Source organism: Magnolia sinica, chromosome 16, assembly GCF_029962835.1.
Source record: "Magnolia sinica isolate HGM2019 chromosome 16, MsV1, whole genome shotgun sequence".
Classification (NCBI taxonomy): Eukaryota; Viridiplantae; Streptophyta; class Magnoliopsida; order Magnoliales; family Magnoliaceae; genus Magnolia; species Magnolia sinica.
In genome coordinates, this window is record NC_080588.1 from 49919714 (window position 1) to 49939624 (window position 19911).

The window sequence follows — 19911 nt, forward strand, 5'->3', positions numbered from 1 at the left end:
CTCTCCTCATCCCTCTCTCTCAAGATGTGTTTGCACATGCTACACCCCTAGTATTAGTGACCTAAATACTTCCAATATAACTATTAAATATCAAGTTGAATCGATTCAAGTATTTGGCTCAAACCCAAACCAAATGAATATACTGTTGAGAGTTTTTGAACTATGGTCAGTGTCCCAATGCAACTAGGGAAGATTATTACTTTCAGTGTCCAAATGCGGCTAGGAGCATTATAACTTGATTATGTGCTGGACCATTTCGAGTGTGATATATTAGCAACATGCCATTGAAAACGCTTAACAGGCCTGCGGGCTTGGCTCTAGCCAACCTGAGGGAAGTTTAGACAAGGCTTAACACTAGCTTGAGACCAACCCAATTGGCAAACAGGCTAGAATTCTAAGCTTGGTCCTGCTAAACCAGTCCAAGCCCAGCCAATTGACGGCCCTACACTTGATGGAAATGCCTTGTTGCCGGCGTGTTGCCACGTCTGGCATAGATTCAACATAGCTAATTGAAACAGCATCAAATTCAAAAAGAAAAGAACAATACAAGTAATGAACTGAAACAATGATGATGAAGCTAATGGATGAAATCATTAACAAAACATGCAATAACCTGTCATGCAACCAACCACAACCTGGTCGGCATTTAATATAGAAGAGAAGAGGCCAACAAATATTGGGGGAAAATTTTATTTAAGAGAACCAGGAAAATTCATAAACATAAATGTTCCTAGTCAAAAAGCCGATTCAAATCATCAAACTTACCTCAAAGAAGGAAATATGTTCCTCAATAACTCCCCAAAACGCAAACCACCTAATTCATAAAACGTAAAGGAAAATTCATAAAACGTTAAGGAAATGATACTGCTACAACTTGAGGAAAACAAACTCCTCAATGGCTGGTATGTCCCCAATTTTCTTAAGCGATTCCTTGTTGGGTTCTTCATCCACACCAATGGCCATCACCGCTTGCTTCCGTGGGGCAATCCTCCCAACGCTCATGAAGCTGACATTTACATTCTCCTCACCCAAGATGCTCCCCACCCTTCCAATCATCCCCGGCTGATCAACCTGCCTGCAAAGGATGAGGCTGCCTTCCATGCTAACATCCACTTCGAATGATCCAACCTTCGTCAGATGTGGTATCCCATCCTTCACTCGCCCCTCCACTTTAATCTCCCCTGACTCTGAGATGGCACTTGCAAATTTCGATTCCACATTGGCAATCTGAACCTGGATGAACTCAAGCGGGTTCTCAGGGGATCCGTCCAGTAGAATTCGCTCTTCTGTGATGCGCAGACCTCTCTGTTTGGCTGTGAAATCGGCATTTACCAAATTCACAAACACACTTGATATTGGCTCAATCAGGCCCTTGGTGATCATGGCTCGCAGCAGCCTGGTGTCAAGATCGTCGGGAGCTCTGGCAGAAGCATAAGTCACCTTCACTGATTTCACACCACTACCTCCTGCAACCAATTGTACAGCCAATCTCCCGAGCTTTTCTGCCAGTACAACAAAGGGTTTAAGTTCTGACAGGACCTGCAGTTAGAATGGGAATAATGTGAGACCTAAGAGGTTCACATAGAAGAACAATTTAAAGCAAATGCAAAAAAGTGTGGGACCAACAGGTACAGAATTAGAAGTTCTTTTTTTTTTTAAAACTGTAATGGGTAGGTTTGGATTTATCCATTAAAAAAAGGTACATTCGGATGGAGTAATGCTCCTTCAATCATCCACTAACTTAGAGGCTGTTTGGGTGGTGGGAGCTTCATCTTGGGTGAGTTCCAGTAGTCAATCCTGTATTTTTTATTTCTGAGATTGAAATCTATTATTTACTTGACATCCATCGGAGCTTAGTCCTGGGTTAGTTCCCAGGAGCATTGATTCAAGCAAGGTGTTCCGTATCCGTTACGATACGCCCATAAAGGCATATACATATAGGTAATGGCCATAACCGTTACACGATATGAGGGTGAAACAGGGCAGTTGGTTTTTTGGAACCATATCTGCCGTTACGGTGGCCATAAAGGCTGTTACGGGGCATAACGACTGTTACCCCCGTAACGGTCAAAAACTAACCACTTTTTCCTATTGAAATTTATTTTTCTCATCATTTTTTCACTTTTCTCATTCCAAAAATTCTCCTAGATCATTTTATAACAAATTTCGACTACTCTACTATAGTTTTTAAGATTAAAACCATAGATTGAAGTGATTTGGGCGAAAGCTCCGAGGGCCATTTTTTCAAAAATTGAAAAAGTAGTATTCATGCCTTTTTTACCGACTTCTAGTTCTAGTGCATGATTGTGATGTGTAAACATTAGAGACATAATCATGTTCACAAATTCACTCGATAGCCCAATACAACAATCTCACCAAAGAGCGGATCGTTACACTACCATAAACATATTCTAAATAAATAAATAAAAATAAAATAAAATTTGAATACATATTTGAAATATTTACATTATTCTGGATTTTCTAGATACCTTTTCAGAATTTTTTGGGCAAAAGAAATTTTTCAACCATTATGGGGGTTGTAATGGTCATTACGCCTGGCTATTATGGCTAATACCCGTATCGATAATGGTGGTGACCATTACGGCCACCGTTATGGATACGGAATACCTTGGTTTCAAGTATCGACGATATCGGCCGATATCTCCCACGATACATCTTGCAACCCACCTGTGCGATACGAAATGCACAAATAGTGGGATATATCTCACATGTTCGATTCGGTGAGCATTTTTTATTTTAGATTTTCAATCCTTTTTTTCTATGAATCAATGTCAAACATGAAAATTCATGGATTAGGAGCTTTGATTTCGAGGTTTGGAGGAGATGGACCGAATTATGGAAAATTAAAAGAAAAAAAAAATTTCAATTTCTCGCAAATCAAATCTATGTCCAAGTATAAAATCAAACATGTAACCTGATCTAGTGATTCTTTTTTTTTTCTTTTGAATGTATTGCTTATGCTTTCGCGTCTTCTTACATTTATAAATTATATAAATAGACTTTGAATATACTTGCATCAACTCAATTAAGATAACACATAGATTAGGACCCCATACAAAAAAAAGAAAAAAAACTACTATGCGCGCTTGTTTTTGTACTGTTTTGATTTATAAGTATGTATTGATGTCTTTTTTAATAATAACTGAAGTTTCATTAAAAAAATTCAACCAATTTCCCAATGTCCATGTTTCCAACAACAGTGATACATTACATGATACAACCGATATATATACAACCGATATATCCAATGCGATAACCAATACGTATCCGTATCCCAAGGGTGCGATACATAACATGATACCGATATTTCAAACACTGCTCAGGAGTAGTCAACCCTCAATTTCTTACTTCCAAGATTGACAGATCTATTGTTTGGTTGACATCCTCAACCGAGAGTCTTAAAGCCTGGAACATGCATTGCTGCGGGGTTGGCAGATTTAGAAAAGAAAGAGGAATACTCAAAACAAAGAGCGGGGAAAAAGAGTCCCCAAACAGTAATAGGAAGACTGCATGAGATGGGGCGTGTATGTTGGCAAATCCCTGGACTGGCCAATCTGGGATTGATGACAACAATGATCCAAACGGCCCCGTAAATTCTGACCAAATCTGAAGTAAAACAAACACAATTTGGACAGTAGTTACCTGAGTAATAATTCCACCAACTCTTTGAATTCATAGTTTGTCAGTCATAGTTCAATACTTCTCAACATTCCTCAGTTCATAGGGGATTGATCATTTAGTTCCTTTTTTAATTTGCTTTATTCACAAATTCAGATTCGCCTAGTTCAAAAGACTAGTATGATGATCTAGCTTGACATAATTCAATCCAAATTCAGACCACTCACTTTTTTAATTCTAACCAGCAAGTTAAGATCGATCAATTGGATGGTTAGGATTGCTTGAGCATGATTACATAAATATGCTCCAACCACAGTCGCCCACAATTCTGATGATCTGGATAACCCACAGATGAGTGCCACATATGAGGATGACTCATCACCATTTTCAAAAATAGTGAACTATACAAATCTATCCTGTAATTAAGTATTCTCAAGGTTCCACACGTGCAAAAAAGTCTTTCTACATGGCACATGTGAGATCCATGCAGTCCATCAGGTGGACTCCAACATGTAGTTGCAATTACCCAAAAATCAGGACAACCCACTTGTCGCACAGGCCGTGATGTGAGAAACAAAAGGATAGCTCAGAAAGACCTGACTAAATTTGCTTAGCCATTCATTGGTTTCACAACCTGAAGCTCCATTGATCAGTGCACCGGCCTATTCTGTTAGATGGCATCTGTTTTGTGGGACCCATCTGATGGACGGAGGGGATAGCCGCATGCGTCTCACTTTTGGTATCGTGTAGATGGGAGCCCTTGGAAAGGTGTGTGGCTTAGCAGAGCTCTCATTTCTCAGTCTCAGTGGTGAACTATAACCAATCGACCATGTCAGAGTGATAGTTCATACACAGGAATTAAGAGATGCAACATGTGACATACAAGTAACTCAAACTGAACAGGCTAAAACTGTGTCCCTAGTTTTAGATGGATCGCTGACCAAAAGTTGTACTCATTTGATAACATAACTAGCTGATTTATGCACATTTAGAGGATGGTTGAACTGAAAATTGCCAACAGTCCTAATTCAGCAAATGGTTGCAAACATTCAATCAATCTGATTTTGGGGTTACAACCTCCCAATTCTGGGCCCCGCAATCCAGAAGGTTTAGTTTGAGGCAGTGCCAATTTGGATGGTTTATTTTGAGTTTGTATGGCATGTGTACAGTTCCTGAGTGCCTGTATCAGCAAAAGAAGAACCGGTTGCAGAAGAACATTTGCAGAGTTGCAGCTCTGCTGTCAGCCATCAGATTTGCAGTCTGCCATTTCGAACTCAATGGCCAGATTTGTGAACTGCCAAAAACCACGCCCAAGCTATCAATCGAACTGCATCGATCTCATTCAATCAAATCCATCGAATTGGGGGGATTCAAACTGTGATTTGGTTCGCTAGAACTGATTCACATTATGGACATATATGGAGCAATTTATGTAAATATGGTTGAACATGTTCTTACGACACTTGTGATTTGGGCCTAAATCAAGGTAACAGCATATGGGGAAGCACGGAAACTAATGTTTTTGGATCATCCTAAACACAAAAACAGATCTTTATCTATTTCAAGCAGGATATCCATTTCAACCACAATGAGTATATATCCAAACGGTACCTATGGTAAAGCCTTAGAGTAATATTTTATGGTTTCTAATTTAAGCAAAATTCAGCTTTACGTTTTCCAACTGCAATCATATATAGCAGACGACACAGAAACAATTGCGAGGGCCATTCATCAAGAAGTGAAAGAAAAAGTCCTGGGTACTGATGACAAGACAAACAAAGATTCAGTGAGAGCTTGAAAATGTGACGATACCTCAGCAGGAACCATAGGTGCATTTACTGCAGTAGAAGCAAGCTCCCCTTTCAAGGCCCCAACAACAGCTTCAGCTATTTCAATGGCCACTCCTTCCTGAAAACATTGCACCAAAGCATTAAAAGGTCAGAGGCTGCTACCTTATGCAATTAGTGAAAATAAATAAATGAAAAAGGTATTAAAGTAACAAAACATGTCTGCAATCAGGTTAGATCCAATTCCACAGACCTGAGCTTCCATCGTGCTGGCACCAAGATGCGGCGTAACAGTCACATTTTCATGTTGCACTAACTTGCTGTCTTTAGCTGGTGGCTCTTCTGTGAAAACATCAAGTGCGGCCTGCTTCAACAAAATAAATAAATTTAAAAAAATATATCAACCGTTTTCTCCATGGTTCTGAAAATCCAAGTTGTCCATCAGGTAAAGCCCCCCATGTCAATACCCCAGCCCAGAATCAGGTTTTTCCATGCATCAAGTGGACCAGTGTAAGAATAAATGGACAGCTAAAAGAAACTTGGTTTAGCTATCAATTTCGTTGTCCACACTGGCACACCAAATGAGTGGACCAATTTGACTTTTGGGATGAGCATCTACATTGTGGGGCCTACCAGATGGATCGGCTTGGGTATTCATCACATAGGCTGGCTTCACACATGTAACAGTGTGCAGACATGATTGCCTATTCATGCATGGGGCCCCCCCTGAGGAGAACTCCTTCGTTCCATGAAGGCTAAACAAAATGAGAAAGAAACAGAAACTGAAGGCTTTGAGAACGGTACTAAAAGGAAAGAAAGAAAGAGAAAAGAACCTGAGCAACAATTCCAGCATCCAAGGCCCTCACTAGAGCTTCTTCATCAATCACACCACCACGAGCAACATTGACAATACGTACTCCTTTTTTCATCTTTGCAAAAGTTTCATCATTCAGAATCTTTGACGTGGCAGGGGTAAGAGGCATATGAAGGGAGATGAAATCCGCAGTTGATAATGCCTCATCAAAGGTTACCAGTTCAACTCCAATTGCACGGGCACGGTCTGCAGGGGCATATGGATCATGTGCAATCACATGCATGCCAAGACCCTTGGCACGACGGGCAACTTCAGATCCAACTTTCCCAAATCCCATGACAACAAGTGTTTTACCCACGAGTGAAACACCAACATATTTGCTTCGTAGCCACTTTCCTGGAATCACCAAAATAACAAGAAAATATGAGAAAGCATTTTATGAATTACTAGTTTACTCTATTTAGTCCATGAAGCATCCTCCAGATGACCAAACACTAATTTGAGAGCAGAAACAGATTCACTACGTTACATGAAAATCTATCACATTTCTGTTTGAAGTTCCTCCAATGAAGAACCTCAAAATTTTCCAAATTACAAGCGCGCACACACACACACACACACACACACACACACACACACACACACACAAAAAAAAAACCAATGATCTTATAGAACTATGAAAAGTAAGACAATTTTACCCATTCTTCACGCATCATGGCTGCAACTTTGTTCAATGTTCATTCACATGAGCAACCATAGATTTTTCAATGTTTCAATACATAACGAGAAAAATATCAGAGTATTTGTTTCTTACATGATATCAGTTTTAGAGAAGATATATATTTAAAAAAAATCAAAACAGAGAGATTACAGATCTGTGCTTGATACCTGAATGGGTCAGGACTCTAAGACAATGGAAAAGATTGAATCATGTAATGAGTCGGTCAATCAAATCTTATTTTGTGTATAGGATCTCTTGGATTGCAAGATTCTAAAACAATGAAATGAAATAAAGATAAAATAAACCAATTTCATTGGACTTGCAAGCCGTTCTAGTCCAAATTAATGAAATGAACTGAAGTTGAAATTGAACTAATGAATCTGCAAGTTTTTCTCAAATCAACAAATTATATATATTTATGGAATTCAGCAACTAGGAGGAATGCATGATAATGGCTACATGAAAAATCTGGAAGAATTGAGGTTGGATCGAAATTCCTAGTGCAACGTATGAACCTCAGAATTGTAGAGTAAAAGAAAAGGCAATGTAGCTAATGGATATGAAGGGCATGGAAATAAATTTGATCGATCGGATTCTATATTTGTAATTGATGAAAAAAAAAAAAAAGAATTAGAAAAAGAGGAAAAAAAATTCAATGAATCAAATTATTAAATTGCATGCTTTTTAATACAAAGTAGAGACAAAAAAAAAAAAAAAAAAAGCATCAATTGATTGGATTGTGCATCAACAAAATCAACAAATCATTTTATAAATTGGAAATAGTGAAAAAGAGAAAAGTAACAGCAGATGAAAATCTGATTTTTTTTAATCCAAGAAATTTAAAGACAAAAAAAGGGCTTTCCTGGCATTTGTCATTTTGGTTGCCAATGGTGCGTGCAAGTCGTGATGACAAAGTTGATGATGTTGATGCACCGAGGGAGGTGGTGGGTTGTCGAGGCCCTGAATGGATGCCGCAGTGCATTAGGCTGCCCCGATGGAGTGTAAAAGAAGAAAACTAAGGAAATCGAGAGAGAGAGAGAGAGAGAGAGAGAGAGAGAGAGAGAGAGAGTATTTTTAGGGCTTTGTATAGAGGTTTTCAATGGAGATCAGGTATTGGGGTTTTTTATAGCCAAAAAGGGAAAGGGTAGTAAGGGTTCGATTGAATCAATGAGATTAATGGAGAGACATAGGGCAATGGGATTTTGTATTATTCCAGTGGCCAATAACAATTATAAACAAGAAATTAATTGGCACAATATGAGCAGAAAATATAAAATGATAATAATTAATTAAATTGACAAGAATCAAATAAACAAGAACGAATGCACTTGATCCGATGAAGGAAAATAAGAGAAGAGAAAGAAGTAACCAGTGGCTGCGAGTAACTGGGTCGCTTTCCTAAAGACGATTTGCGCTTATATCTCGAACCAGATGAATAGTCTAGATGCCCTACTACGACCGCCTTGGGGATACAACCGCCGATCGGCGAAAATGGCAAACTCCACTACCAAAGCGGTTGATACTCAATTTATGTAATTATAGAATAATCGAAAATTAAAGGTTAAATACTAGAAATAATGGAGGATTAGGAAATTTCTTGTGTGTACAAAGGGAACGGAAAGAGAGAGATTGCAGTTGCGTCTTGTTTCTTTTTCTATCAAAGTGAATTTTTTTGGATATATATATATATATATATATATATATATATATATATATATATATATATATATATATATACCAAAATATAATATAATATATTATATATGTGTTAAACGGTTGTGTAAATGATCATAGCATTGTTGCAATGACGTGCGACGTGGAACCACAACACTCGGTCAAAGCCAAAAAATAATTTTGAAAAAATCAAAATTGATCATGTACACAAGCCCGAGCCCGGCACGGCATGACACGATGCGGCGAGCGGGCGGGCGTGTGTAGTGTTTGGCATACCATTCCCAAGAGCTAATACAAAAGTTATTCACAGGAAATTATATATAAAGGGGAAAAAAAAACTTCATCTAGTTCCAATGTGAGACTATTCCCACAAGCATTTATCTAAAGAGTCTAAAAGACACCTCTCTCTCTTTTATTTTTCAAAAAGGATAAAACCAAACCAACAATCCCCCACTAATTTTTTTTTAAAGAAAAGATATTTGATCATCATATCTAATGTGCGTAAACAAAGGTGCCACATAGACTTGAAACTTTGCATAGTGAGAAGCAATCCCTTACCATAAACTTAGTGAACAATGCTTTACAAAACTAAGCTATTGAACGATAAGATCAGTGCTTTACACACATGCAAGATCACCACTTCTTTGGTGTATATGAACATTATGCACTTTAAGGCCATGTGCTAATTCCCAATTTCATAAGTGCTCTAGAAAACTAGCCAAATTCTATAGAAGGCAACCACACCTTCACACTCACATAGGTAAGTCTATCAAGAACGCACTCGTGGCCATATGTCCCATCCATAAAGACTATAGAGCTCATTAAGAGGTTTAACCTCATCCTCCAATATGTCACGAGTAGCACTGATTCAACATCAAAATGGGACAAGAAACCCAGATTTCTAAACCTATTGCCTCCTAGAACTACTATGTAACTCGTTTGTCCCATTAAACCTATTTTATGAGATCTCCAATCATTCAGGTTAGGTTACTACCATCACAGGTAGTTCACTCAATTGGCTTAAGTCCCATTCCCTTAGAGGTACTATAGAATTTTTTTTTCTCCCCCTTGTAAGCCCTTTAGTTAAAGGATCTGCCAGATTCTCTAACAATCTAATCTCATTTATGGAGACAACTCCTTTAAATAATTCTCTAATTCTTTTATGTTTCCTACTTATCAGCCTCCTTTTACCATTGTATTGTGCATTGTTTGCATGCTTGATAGTTGCATTACAATCACAGTTTAGTTTAATAGTAGGAATTGGTTTACTCTAGACCAGAATATCATATAAGAGATTTCTTAACCATTCAGCTTCTTCCATAGCGGAGATTAGAGCTATAAGCTCAGCCTTCATAGTAGAGCCAAAGATAATAGATTATTTTTTGGATATCCAAGTTACAACTCCACTTATGAGAAAGACGCAACCACTGTTTGCCTTGCAACCATCATAAATGGAATTCCAATCAGCACCAAAATATTCTTCTAATGCTATTAGATATCTACCATAGTGCTGAGTCATTTTCAAGTATTTAAGTACTCTACGAACAATTTCATGGTGTTCTTCACTAAGGGCCTGTTTGGATTCGCGTATAGTATTGTATTTGGGTACTGTTCATGTATACATTGGACGGTTTTCAGAATACATCCAAATCAATCAGATACTAATCAATGTTTGGATAGGAGGTATTGTTTGGCATAGTATACAATACGTTATACAGATCAATGTTTGGATAGGACGTATTATGTCTGCGTATTGTACAATCTTAATTGGGTCGGGTGGCCTGTTTGACGTATGAAACTTTCTGATTTCTAGCCCAGATGATTTTCACGTTGAAATGTACCAAATGAACGGTCCCGATCTTACACTGCATAGGTACCAGATATCTTGTAATCGTACAAATTTCAAACTTTCATCCGCTGCCGAATACAGCGCAATGAATACGAAGTATTGACGGCAACAGAACCCACTGACAATACTCTACCGTCGGTTCGAAAATTTGGCTGGAGTTTGTATTCGCACGCATGGGATTCAACTCCTATTCACTCCAATCCAAACACGGTAAACGTCAAATCATAACTTCTAATACGATACAATACATCCCAAAATGCGTATCCAAACAGGCCCTAAGATTACTAGTGAACCTACTTAGTTTACCCACAGCATAATCTCTGTATGGTCTTAAACAAGCTCCTAAGTAATGGCATGTTAAGTTTGACTCGATACTGAAGAGATAATGGATTCAAAATAAATGAAGTAGATAAGTGTATATATATTATAAAAATAATAGCTCTATAAGTATCATCATTTGTTTATATATTGATGATTTACTCATATTTGGGTCAAACATCGCCATCATTGATCAAACTAAGGCCTTCTTATCATCCAAGTTTGAAATGAAAGGCTTAGAAATTGTTGGTTTGGCTATCTTTTTTGAAAAATAAAAGAGAGAGAGAGAGAGAGAGAGAGAGAGAGAGAGAGAGAGAGAGAGAATGGTCTTTTAGACTCTTTGAAAAAAGTGGAATAATCCTACATTGGAACTAGAGGGGATTTATTTCTCTTTTATATATAGTTTCATGTGAACTAGATGGGATTTTTGACTTTTTGAAAAAGTGCTTTGTGGGTATGGTATGGCAAACACCACGCGCACATCGTGTCATGTTGGGCTCAAGCTTGGGTTTATCTACATTATTAGTTTTGATTTTTTTTCAAAATTATTTGTTTTTCTTTTTGCTTTTACTGAGTCTTGCGACTCCACGTCACGCATCACTACAACGATTTATGACCGTTTACACAATCATTTACACGCATTGGCTGCCACTTCAGCGCCATGTGTCAGTCACTTGTGCTTTGAGATTTCTATATTTTCTTTGCTGAAAAAACCAATTTGATAGAAAAAGAAACAAAATGCAGTCGCAGTCTCTCTGTTTTCTTAGTACGCAGAAGAAATTTCATAATCCTCTATTATTTTCAGTCTTTAACTTTTGATTTTCAAGCATTATATAATTATCATAAACTGAGCATTAACCGTTGTAGTGGTAGAGCTAGCCATTTTCATCGATCAGGGTTTGTATCCCAAAAGCGGTAGCAGCAGATCATCTGAACCATTCATCTGTTTCAAGATATAGGCGCGAATCGTATTCAAGAAAGTGACTTGGTTATGCGCCTGCATTGACTATGTCTTTCTCTTTTCTCTTATTTTCCTTCACTGGATCAGGTGCACTTGTTCTTGCTTATTTAATTATTTTCAATTTAATTAATTATTATCTTTCATATTTTCTACTCATATTGTGCAAATCAATTTCTTGTTTATAATTGTTATCGGCCATTGGAAAAACAATTTGAAGATGATTCTTATTTTCAATGATCAGTAATATTTGTTCAAATCCATTTTTTATTTAGATCTATTTCGTAATTAATATTGTTCAGATCTATTTCTTATTTATAATTGTTATTGGCCACTGGAATAACATTTTGTTAGGGAACTTTTTTGGTGGATTTCAAGTGGGATTGTCAGGTAGGTATGGATTAATCAATATATAGGGCAGGATTCAGTCAGATTTTATAAGGATATGCTAGATATGGGCTAGGGTTATGGTCTAAGGAAGAACGTGAAAGGGGGAAGAAAGAGAAGAAAAGGTGGGTGGGTGGGTGGGTGGGTGGGTGTGTGTGTGTGTATGTGTGTTGGGGGGGAGATTATTCTATTTTTACTTTTATTTTTTTTATAAAAGAAATAGTATTTACAATTACCTCTCGTTGTTAATTGTTGCATGCAACAAGCAAAAAACAAAATTCTACTTTTGAAAATAAGGGAATTGTAAATTAATGGCGTTCAGCTTTAAAATAAAAGGTAAGAAAAAAAAAAAAAAAAGAACCAAACCATCTATCATCATACATAGAAGAAGATAGACTAAACGATAACAAAAAATAAAATTTCCATTTAGATACCTAGGATTCCTATCATACACAAGACTAAGAACTGAACTCATATTGAGATGTGTTTTCTTCTTTCCAGCTCTACCAATTCTTTTATTAGATTTTTTTTTTTTTTTTTATCTACAACTTCTATTAAGAAATTACTTATCGAACGCACAATCTATGTACATGGCTCCAATCAGAAGAATCATAAGACTCTCAACTTTTAACATTCTTCTTAAGTAAAAGGTGGTAATTGACAAATCCTATCCTACCAAACATCAACCCACCTCTGCAGGAATTGGAAACTCAATGTGGATGGCTCTTTTTGGGGGCATTTGGGGCTTCTGGATACTGGGGCTTTTAGAGGATGAGAGGGCACTATTTACCTACACACATCTACTTTCTGGTTTTTGTCGTGCCGACACTTTAGGATGCTTGTACACTCCTAGACACAACACAAAACTTCAAAATCTATATGAACAAAGTGTCCTAGTAATGTTGGGGAAAAGAGCCACATGTGGGACTCTAAGCAGAGGTGTCTGGGCATATTCTTCATATAAAGAATGTTAGTGTATTGTGTATGTGGTTAGTGGCCCTTTTAGTGTAAGTGCATGTGCACACTTTCCTCCTCCCGTGGTGTACTATATACTCTATTATAATAAAATATTGTATGTTAGGGCAAGCAAGCTTAACACAACATCTTTCCCAAACTCTCCTCCTCCTTCTCTCTCAACCTTCTCCTCTTTCTTCACATTATTATCATCATACCATTCTCTACTTGGTATCAGAGAATAAATCCAAGCATTCCGCATCCAACAGATTGAGAGGCGACACGTTACCTTGTTGACGTCAGCGTTGTACGGACACATGGACTCCATTTGAGTTAAAAGTTTAAGGGTTTGATAGATCTTGATTTTAGAATATTTGTCATGATTTAAATAAATAAATAAATAATTGGACCTCCTTTCATGATTTTTTGGGCGAAATAGAGAAATTCAAAAATTGGGCCCATCTTCCGTTTTTCTTCGATCTACCTCAAATCGGTAAGCTTTTCTTTGGTTTCTTTACTCAAGATGGAACGAAATCTTCCTCACAAGCTACTCATTGAGGATTTTTTACCTAAGATCCATATTTGAAAGGGTTTTAACCTCAAACCGACGTGTGGCTGGGCCGTTTTTCACTCGGTTGGGTCGTTTTTTTACTGAGTTTTATATTATTTTGGATGATTGCTATTTGTTTGAGGTTTATCTCTTATTATCTTGAATGATTAAGTGAGATAGAGTTGTTTGAATCAATCCTTTTTTGGCATAGAGTCTCTCTTGGCATAAGTTTCTCTCTTGGACTCTCCTATGGCTGACAAAGGGCCCTCATCTCTTGGCATAGGGTCTCTTGAATCCAACCCCTTGCAAATTACCTCCACTAAGTTGAACGGTGACAAGTATCTTCAATGGGCACAATCTGTAAAAGTGTTCTTAGGAACCCGTGAGAAGTTGTCATATATTTTGGATGATCCCTCAAGCTCTACAGATGTTACCTACAAATCTTGGACAAAGGAGAATTATCAAGTTATCACATGGTTGTTGAATAGTATGGATTCCTCGATTAGCCACTCAGTGATGTTTTTATCCTCAGCTAAAAGTATTTAGGATACACTTCATGATATGTTCTCGGCATCTTAGAATTTTTCACGAGTATTCCAGCTTATTTAAGAAATTGGTCGGTTCCAACAAAACTCAAAATCATTAAAAGATTATTATTCGACGCTTTTGGGTATGTAGGATGAGTTGGATATGTATCAGGCTCTTCCTTCCAAATATAAGGGATGATACTCGTATCATACAGTTCCTACCTGAGTTGAATTCCAATTATCTTCATATTCGAGATCAGGTTGTTATGCAGGATCCTCTTCCCCCATTAACGACAGTCTACGCCATATGTCAGCGTGCTACTGTCTCTACTCTTCCTTCTCATTCATTTGTGTCACCCGAGCGTTTGACACATCTTGTTGGCGATCAGTCCTCTCTTGGCCTTCGGGTACCATCCTTGAGTTCAGGCCGCATTCACATGTGCCAACCTATAGCTTCAAGCACCATGCATGTACCACATGTGCCACCATATATTTTCAAGCACCACGCATGCACCAATGTGCCACATTTCAATATGCATATGCAACACATGTGACAAGTAATCCTTATCCCAAGTGCTTGACAAAAAACATCAAAATAGTTGATACATAACAGGCTAATCCTAGACAACCTGGTCCAGGTAAGCATAACCTAGATAGCTTGTTGGGACCAAACTTTAGCTGCAACAAACAAACCCTCAAAGTTTGGGTCAACATTTTTAGTATACAAGTGGGAGGCATGCTGATTTTGGAAGGGGAATCTTCTTCCGTGATAGCACAAGCCTCAGGGAAATGAGATCCACCATGTAAATTAGCTTTTATACTAAATGCTTTAGAATTATGGATCCAAACTATGAATCTCTGTTTTATCTAGGTGCTTAGGGAGGCTAATTATATTGTGGATCCTCTAGCAAAAGGAGTTCTTTTCTTTGTGTAGGGGACGTGTAATCCATTGCCTTGATGGATTGCAGTCGTTCCTTCTCATTTTTATTTTAACAACAATACATGTTAACCATTATCTGTCCAAAAAAAAAAAAAAAAAATACACATATCAGATGTGCACAAATGTCTGGTCAGCTCATTAGCATAGTTAGCACTCTGCCTTGGGGAATAATAATAATAATAATAATAATAATAATAATAACAGTTCCGCAGTGTAGGAGTTAAATTCAGGTACAATTTCAAAGCAAATGGTCAGAATGTGGCCAAGTAAGAGGTGTGCCAAAAGAAATAGGACTAGAAAAGTTTGGACTTTATACGGGCTTTAAATAAAAAACAAGATGACAAAAGGGCAATATATATATATATATATATATATATATATATATATATATATATATATATATATATATATATATATATATATATATAAATCCAAATAAATATCTTTAAATATATTCAACACGTACAAATTTAAGTTCCTGAGTATCAAACATAATAAAATGCAACAGTATTAAATAACTCCAGCAGTTGGATTACAATGCGACATTAACAGTATTAAATAACTCCACCAGTTGGATCATAAGTTCTTGTAGACTAATAAGCTTATTCTACAAGTTATTCACAAGTAAAAATTAACAAATTCTTCACCTGTGTGAAAATCTGTTCATCTGCGTATAAGATGGTTGGATCGGCCTAATCTTTTCAAAGTCTAACTTTAATGGTGATCAACCCTTCTAAATAGGTTGGATGCCAGACACACACCACGATGGGCTCCAGCACAATATCCTTGTGGAATAAGTTTATACTCAGAGGACATGCAATGTAACCGGCCTGGGAATGGTCATATCTAGAAAAGGGGAGCTGTTGGACACTCCAGAAGCGTATGATGCTTGATATGTGGGCATCCCAAAATTGTGTACATGGAATGCATTCACTGAAATTGAACCGATTAAATTGTTGGAACCCATGGAAACCAACTCACATTCCCATAATCAAATTCCTTCAAAGTTCCTAGCCTCCGATCCTTGGACACTTGTTTGTTAAAATAGGACAATTAATCTTATGGTCAAATAATCAAATAATCTTAACTTTTGGTTCCCTGATGCATCTAAAGTGGGACCATAAATTATAGTTTAATTTGAATTATTTTATTCCAAGTATGCAATTTTAAGTAATTTTTTAAGTGCATGTGTGTCATCACTCACATTTTGATAGAGTATTGAACTTTTTTTCACTTTGCGAAAGTTGTAGGCAACCATGAATCTTGTGATTCAATGAGCCCCGAGCTGCCCCTCATGCAAAGAGGTGGAATATGTGTTAGAGATCCTTGTGTATGATACATGTGTCAGAGCTTTGGACCATTCATCAAGAAGGGTAAATTCTAAGAATGCCATATACCAGTAGTAAATTTGGTCCGCCAATCAGAAAGTTCAAGGTTCTACGAAAAGAAATAGGTGGTTAGAAAGAAAAGTCAAATCCTAAACACACAACTTACATCTGTGGCTCCTTTGATGAGTCTAACGTCCAGATTTTTGGTATATGGCATGTTTACATTGCTTTCTACCTGATAAATGGACCAGATCTTTGACATGTGCTTCACATGCTTGGATCTTTGACACGTATTTTGTCACCTCACATGAGGGACAGCACAGTGAATCATGATTCACCAAAACAATCTTCAAAAGAAGAGTTAATTTTACTTCTTTCATGATATATTATCTAGTGTCTCAACCCATTGGCACCAACATGCTGGGTTTCGGTGATCAGAACCATCCATATCGTGGATTCTATGATATATGGACTACTTCGAGCAAATTACACTGAACAGATTATTATGAACAACATGATGGTTTCCAGGACCGTGACCATTTTTTGAGGTAAAAAGCTGCAGATGAATTTAGAACAACGAAAAGAAAATTTCCAACGGCTTCTATTCAAATCTAGATATCAAAGGTCATGATTACCACTTAAACATGACTATGTGTTGGTAAATTAGTTTTAGTATCAGACAGATAATGGACGGTTCAAGTCATCAGACCATCTTAGCATGTGGGCCCCATTAGTTGGTGATACATGCTGAACGATGAGTTGCGACATACTCAAGGAACAAAACTTTACAAAAAGAGACCCGTTTTCTCTTCTTCCTCGCAAGGAGAGTTACACAATCACAGTTGAAATATCAACCTTGGACACTTGTCTCAGAAAGGAGAAGTGGGTTACAGCGTTACACGATATTAACATTTTTCTCTGGTTTAAATCTTGTGTTTATTCACGTTTTTATCATACCTACCAAAATTCATGTTTTTCCCTATATTTTGAAAATACACCATTTTATACAGTCTTGTGTATAAGTTTCAACACATATTTTTGAAAAAATATATTGTGTAAAATGGCGGAATACTAAATATGCTCATGAGCTGGCGCACCTACCATGAAATTGCTACACGAAAATCTTCACAATGGTTAGATGATCCTAGCCGCTAACAGGTGGATCTATGCCCATTGAAAGTCGATTGTTTGGTTGAACTATTTTCCAACTGCCCATTTGCAATCCTCAAAAACCTTTCCACCAAAGTTAAAAATCACCCAAAAGGTGTGATTCTTTGAAGTATGCCCATACCCCAACAGACCAACGGCACAAATCTCTTAAATGTGCCTACCTGTACAGAGAGTGCTTGACAACTCAAAGCAGATCCTTTCTCCAATACAAAAGCACATAGACCATCCAGATCTATACTCTGCTCCTACCATTCTAAAACCAAAACCCATTTTGCAAAACACAAAACAACCACATATAAACAATTGAAAGAGATGAACACCAACTGCTCGTAAAAATGCCTAAATGAAAATAAAAAAGGACAAGACAGATAAAGCACACACCAGCTTTCACAGAGGCATCGGCCTGGGCGACATTCCGAGCCATGGCAGCGAGCAGCGCGATCCCGTGCTCGGCAGCAGCGACAGTATTAGCAGTAGGGGCATTAACGACAAGGCACCCATGCTCAGTGGCGGCGGACAGATCGACGTTGTCGATACCGACGCCAGCACGGCCCACGACCTTAAGACGTCCGCCCGAGGACTCGAAGACCTCGCGGCTGACCTTGGTGCCGCTGCGGACGATGAGGGCGTCGCAGAGGGAGATCTTGGTGCAGAGCTCGTCCTGGGTGAGATTATAGGAGCAGTCAACGTTGGCAAAGCCCTTGAGGAGCTCGAGGCCAGCCTGACCCAGTTTCTCTGCGACGAGGACCGTTGGTTTGGCGTCCATGGCCAGGACGACGAAGGTCCTGGGGCGAGGACGGAAGGGGGCGGACAAGTGGCGAGATGTGAAGGGAAGGAGGGTTGGCTTCTTTAGAGAGGGGGTGGAGAGAAGGTTGGACGAAGCTGAAGCTGCCATAGCTTCGTTTCTTTCTTCGTCTCTCTTGAGGTTTTTTCGAGTTCTCAGAGAGAGCGAGCGAGCGAGAGCGGGAGTAGGTTAGATCTGGACTACTTGGTTTATACAATGGCGCGTGGATTACGGTGATGGTTTGCCACCAGTCTTATGTTTGTATTAGGACTGTATTCCTCTTTTACGGACGCGGATTTCCTGCAAAAGAAGTTCCTGCGCAAGGATACTGAGTGGGGCCCACCGAGATGTTTGTGAAAGATCAACTCCGTTCATCCTCTTTGAGAGCTCATTTTAGTACATGCGACCAAACATAATTTATATCCAAAACTTACGTGGATCACACGAGAGGAAACAGTGGGGATTCGGTGTGAATCGTTGAAACACTCCTGGGGCTGTAAAATTTTTGTCTTACGCTATTTGTTTAGTATTTTCACTTCATCTTAATAGCCTTATAAACGGTTTGGATAACATATAAACATCAAGGTGGAGCCCGAAAAGGTTCTACCGAAGGAATTTCTTTCTCTAAAATTCCCTCGTGTGAGTCACTGGAGTTTTCGACCACCTCATATTTTTTTTTTTTGTCGCAATTTAAAATTGAGCACTCGAAACGGATGGACGCCCATCCTTGAGTAGGAAATCCGAGTCCCTCTTTTACCACGTACTAAAACACCCCGATCCTGTGTAGCCCAACATAAGTTATGTGTACCGTCTATTCTGTCCACCAGATCCCATTCTCACTTGCAAATTAGCACCCTAACTTTCTATGCAAAGTTTGCAGAGTTTTTTTTTTCTGTAGTGTCGGTATGACATCCACTCTATACACAGGTGAATCCTCTTACATTCAAACCACTTTGACAGTAAAGTAGCATGGTATATTTATAAAGTTTTGAATTTAATTATTAAATCAACTTTAATATATCTAAATAGTGAATGTAAATAATGATTTACAGAATTGTTATAATAAGCCTATAAAACTATATACATTTCTTTAAAATAGTGAAATTATAAGTTTCGAATAAGCCACAGTCACAAGATCACATCCAGGTTACTAGCCAACAATTTTTTACCTTTGATTTACATTAATAATATTTAGACTATACAAATCACTGTATTAAAGTAATTACATTTATGCAATTGATAATCTAATTATTTTGGGATATCATGCGGTGAGGCATGTGACCAATTGACCAATTAATTAATAATTTAGTGACACACTTGTTATAAATACAACAACTCTTGAAAGGATTTTAAATGTAATCAAAGCCTTCACCTTAAATCTCATACCACTACATCCGATGTGAAACTATGAACTACTCAATTTAAAACCCCAATTACTTTATGATGCCATGCATGCCATGGGATTTGAAATCCCCTCAAACCTCCTAAATTCATAGTACCAAATGACATCT

At 37.9% G+C, this 19911-nt stretch overlaps 1 protein-coding gene across 1 annotated transcript; it reads right to left on the bottom strand.

The window, feature by feature from the left end:
• Positions 1–841: 841 nt before the first annotated feature.
• LOC131228664 (D-3-phosphoglycerate dehydrogenase 1, chloroplastic) lies at positions 842–18577 on the bottom strand. The gene is made up of 5 exons (XM_058224481.1): positions 17998–18577; positions 6260–6636; positions 5680–5790; positions 5452–5547; positions 842–1539 (listed from the first exon to the last, which is right to left on the bottom strand). Exons 1-5 carry the CDS (start codon positions 18509–18511, stop codon positions 868–870), a joined length of 1770 nt encoding a protein of 589 aa, XP_058080464.1. The 5' UTR covers positions 18512–18577; the 3' UTR covers positions 842–867.
• Positions 18578–19911: the final 1334 nt, after the last annotated feature.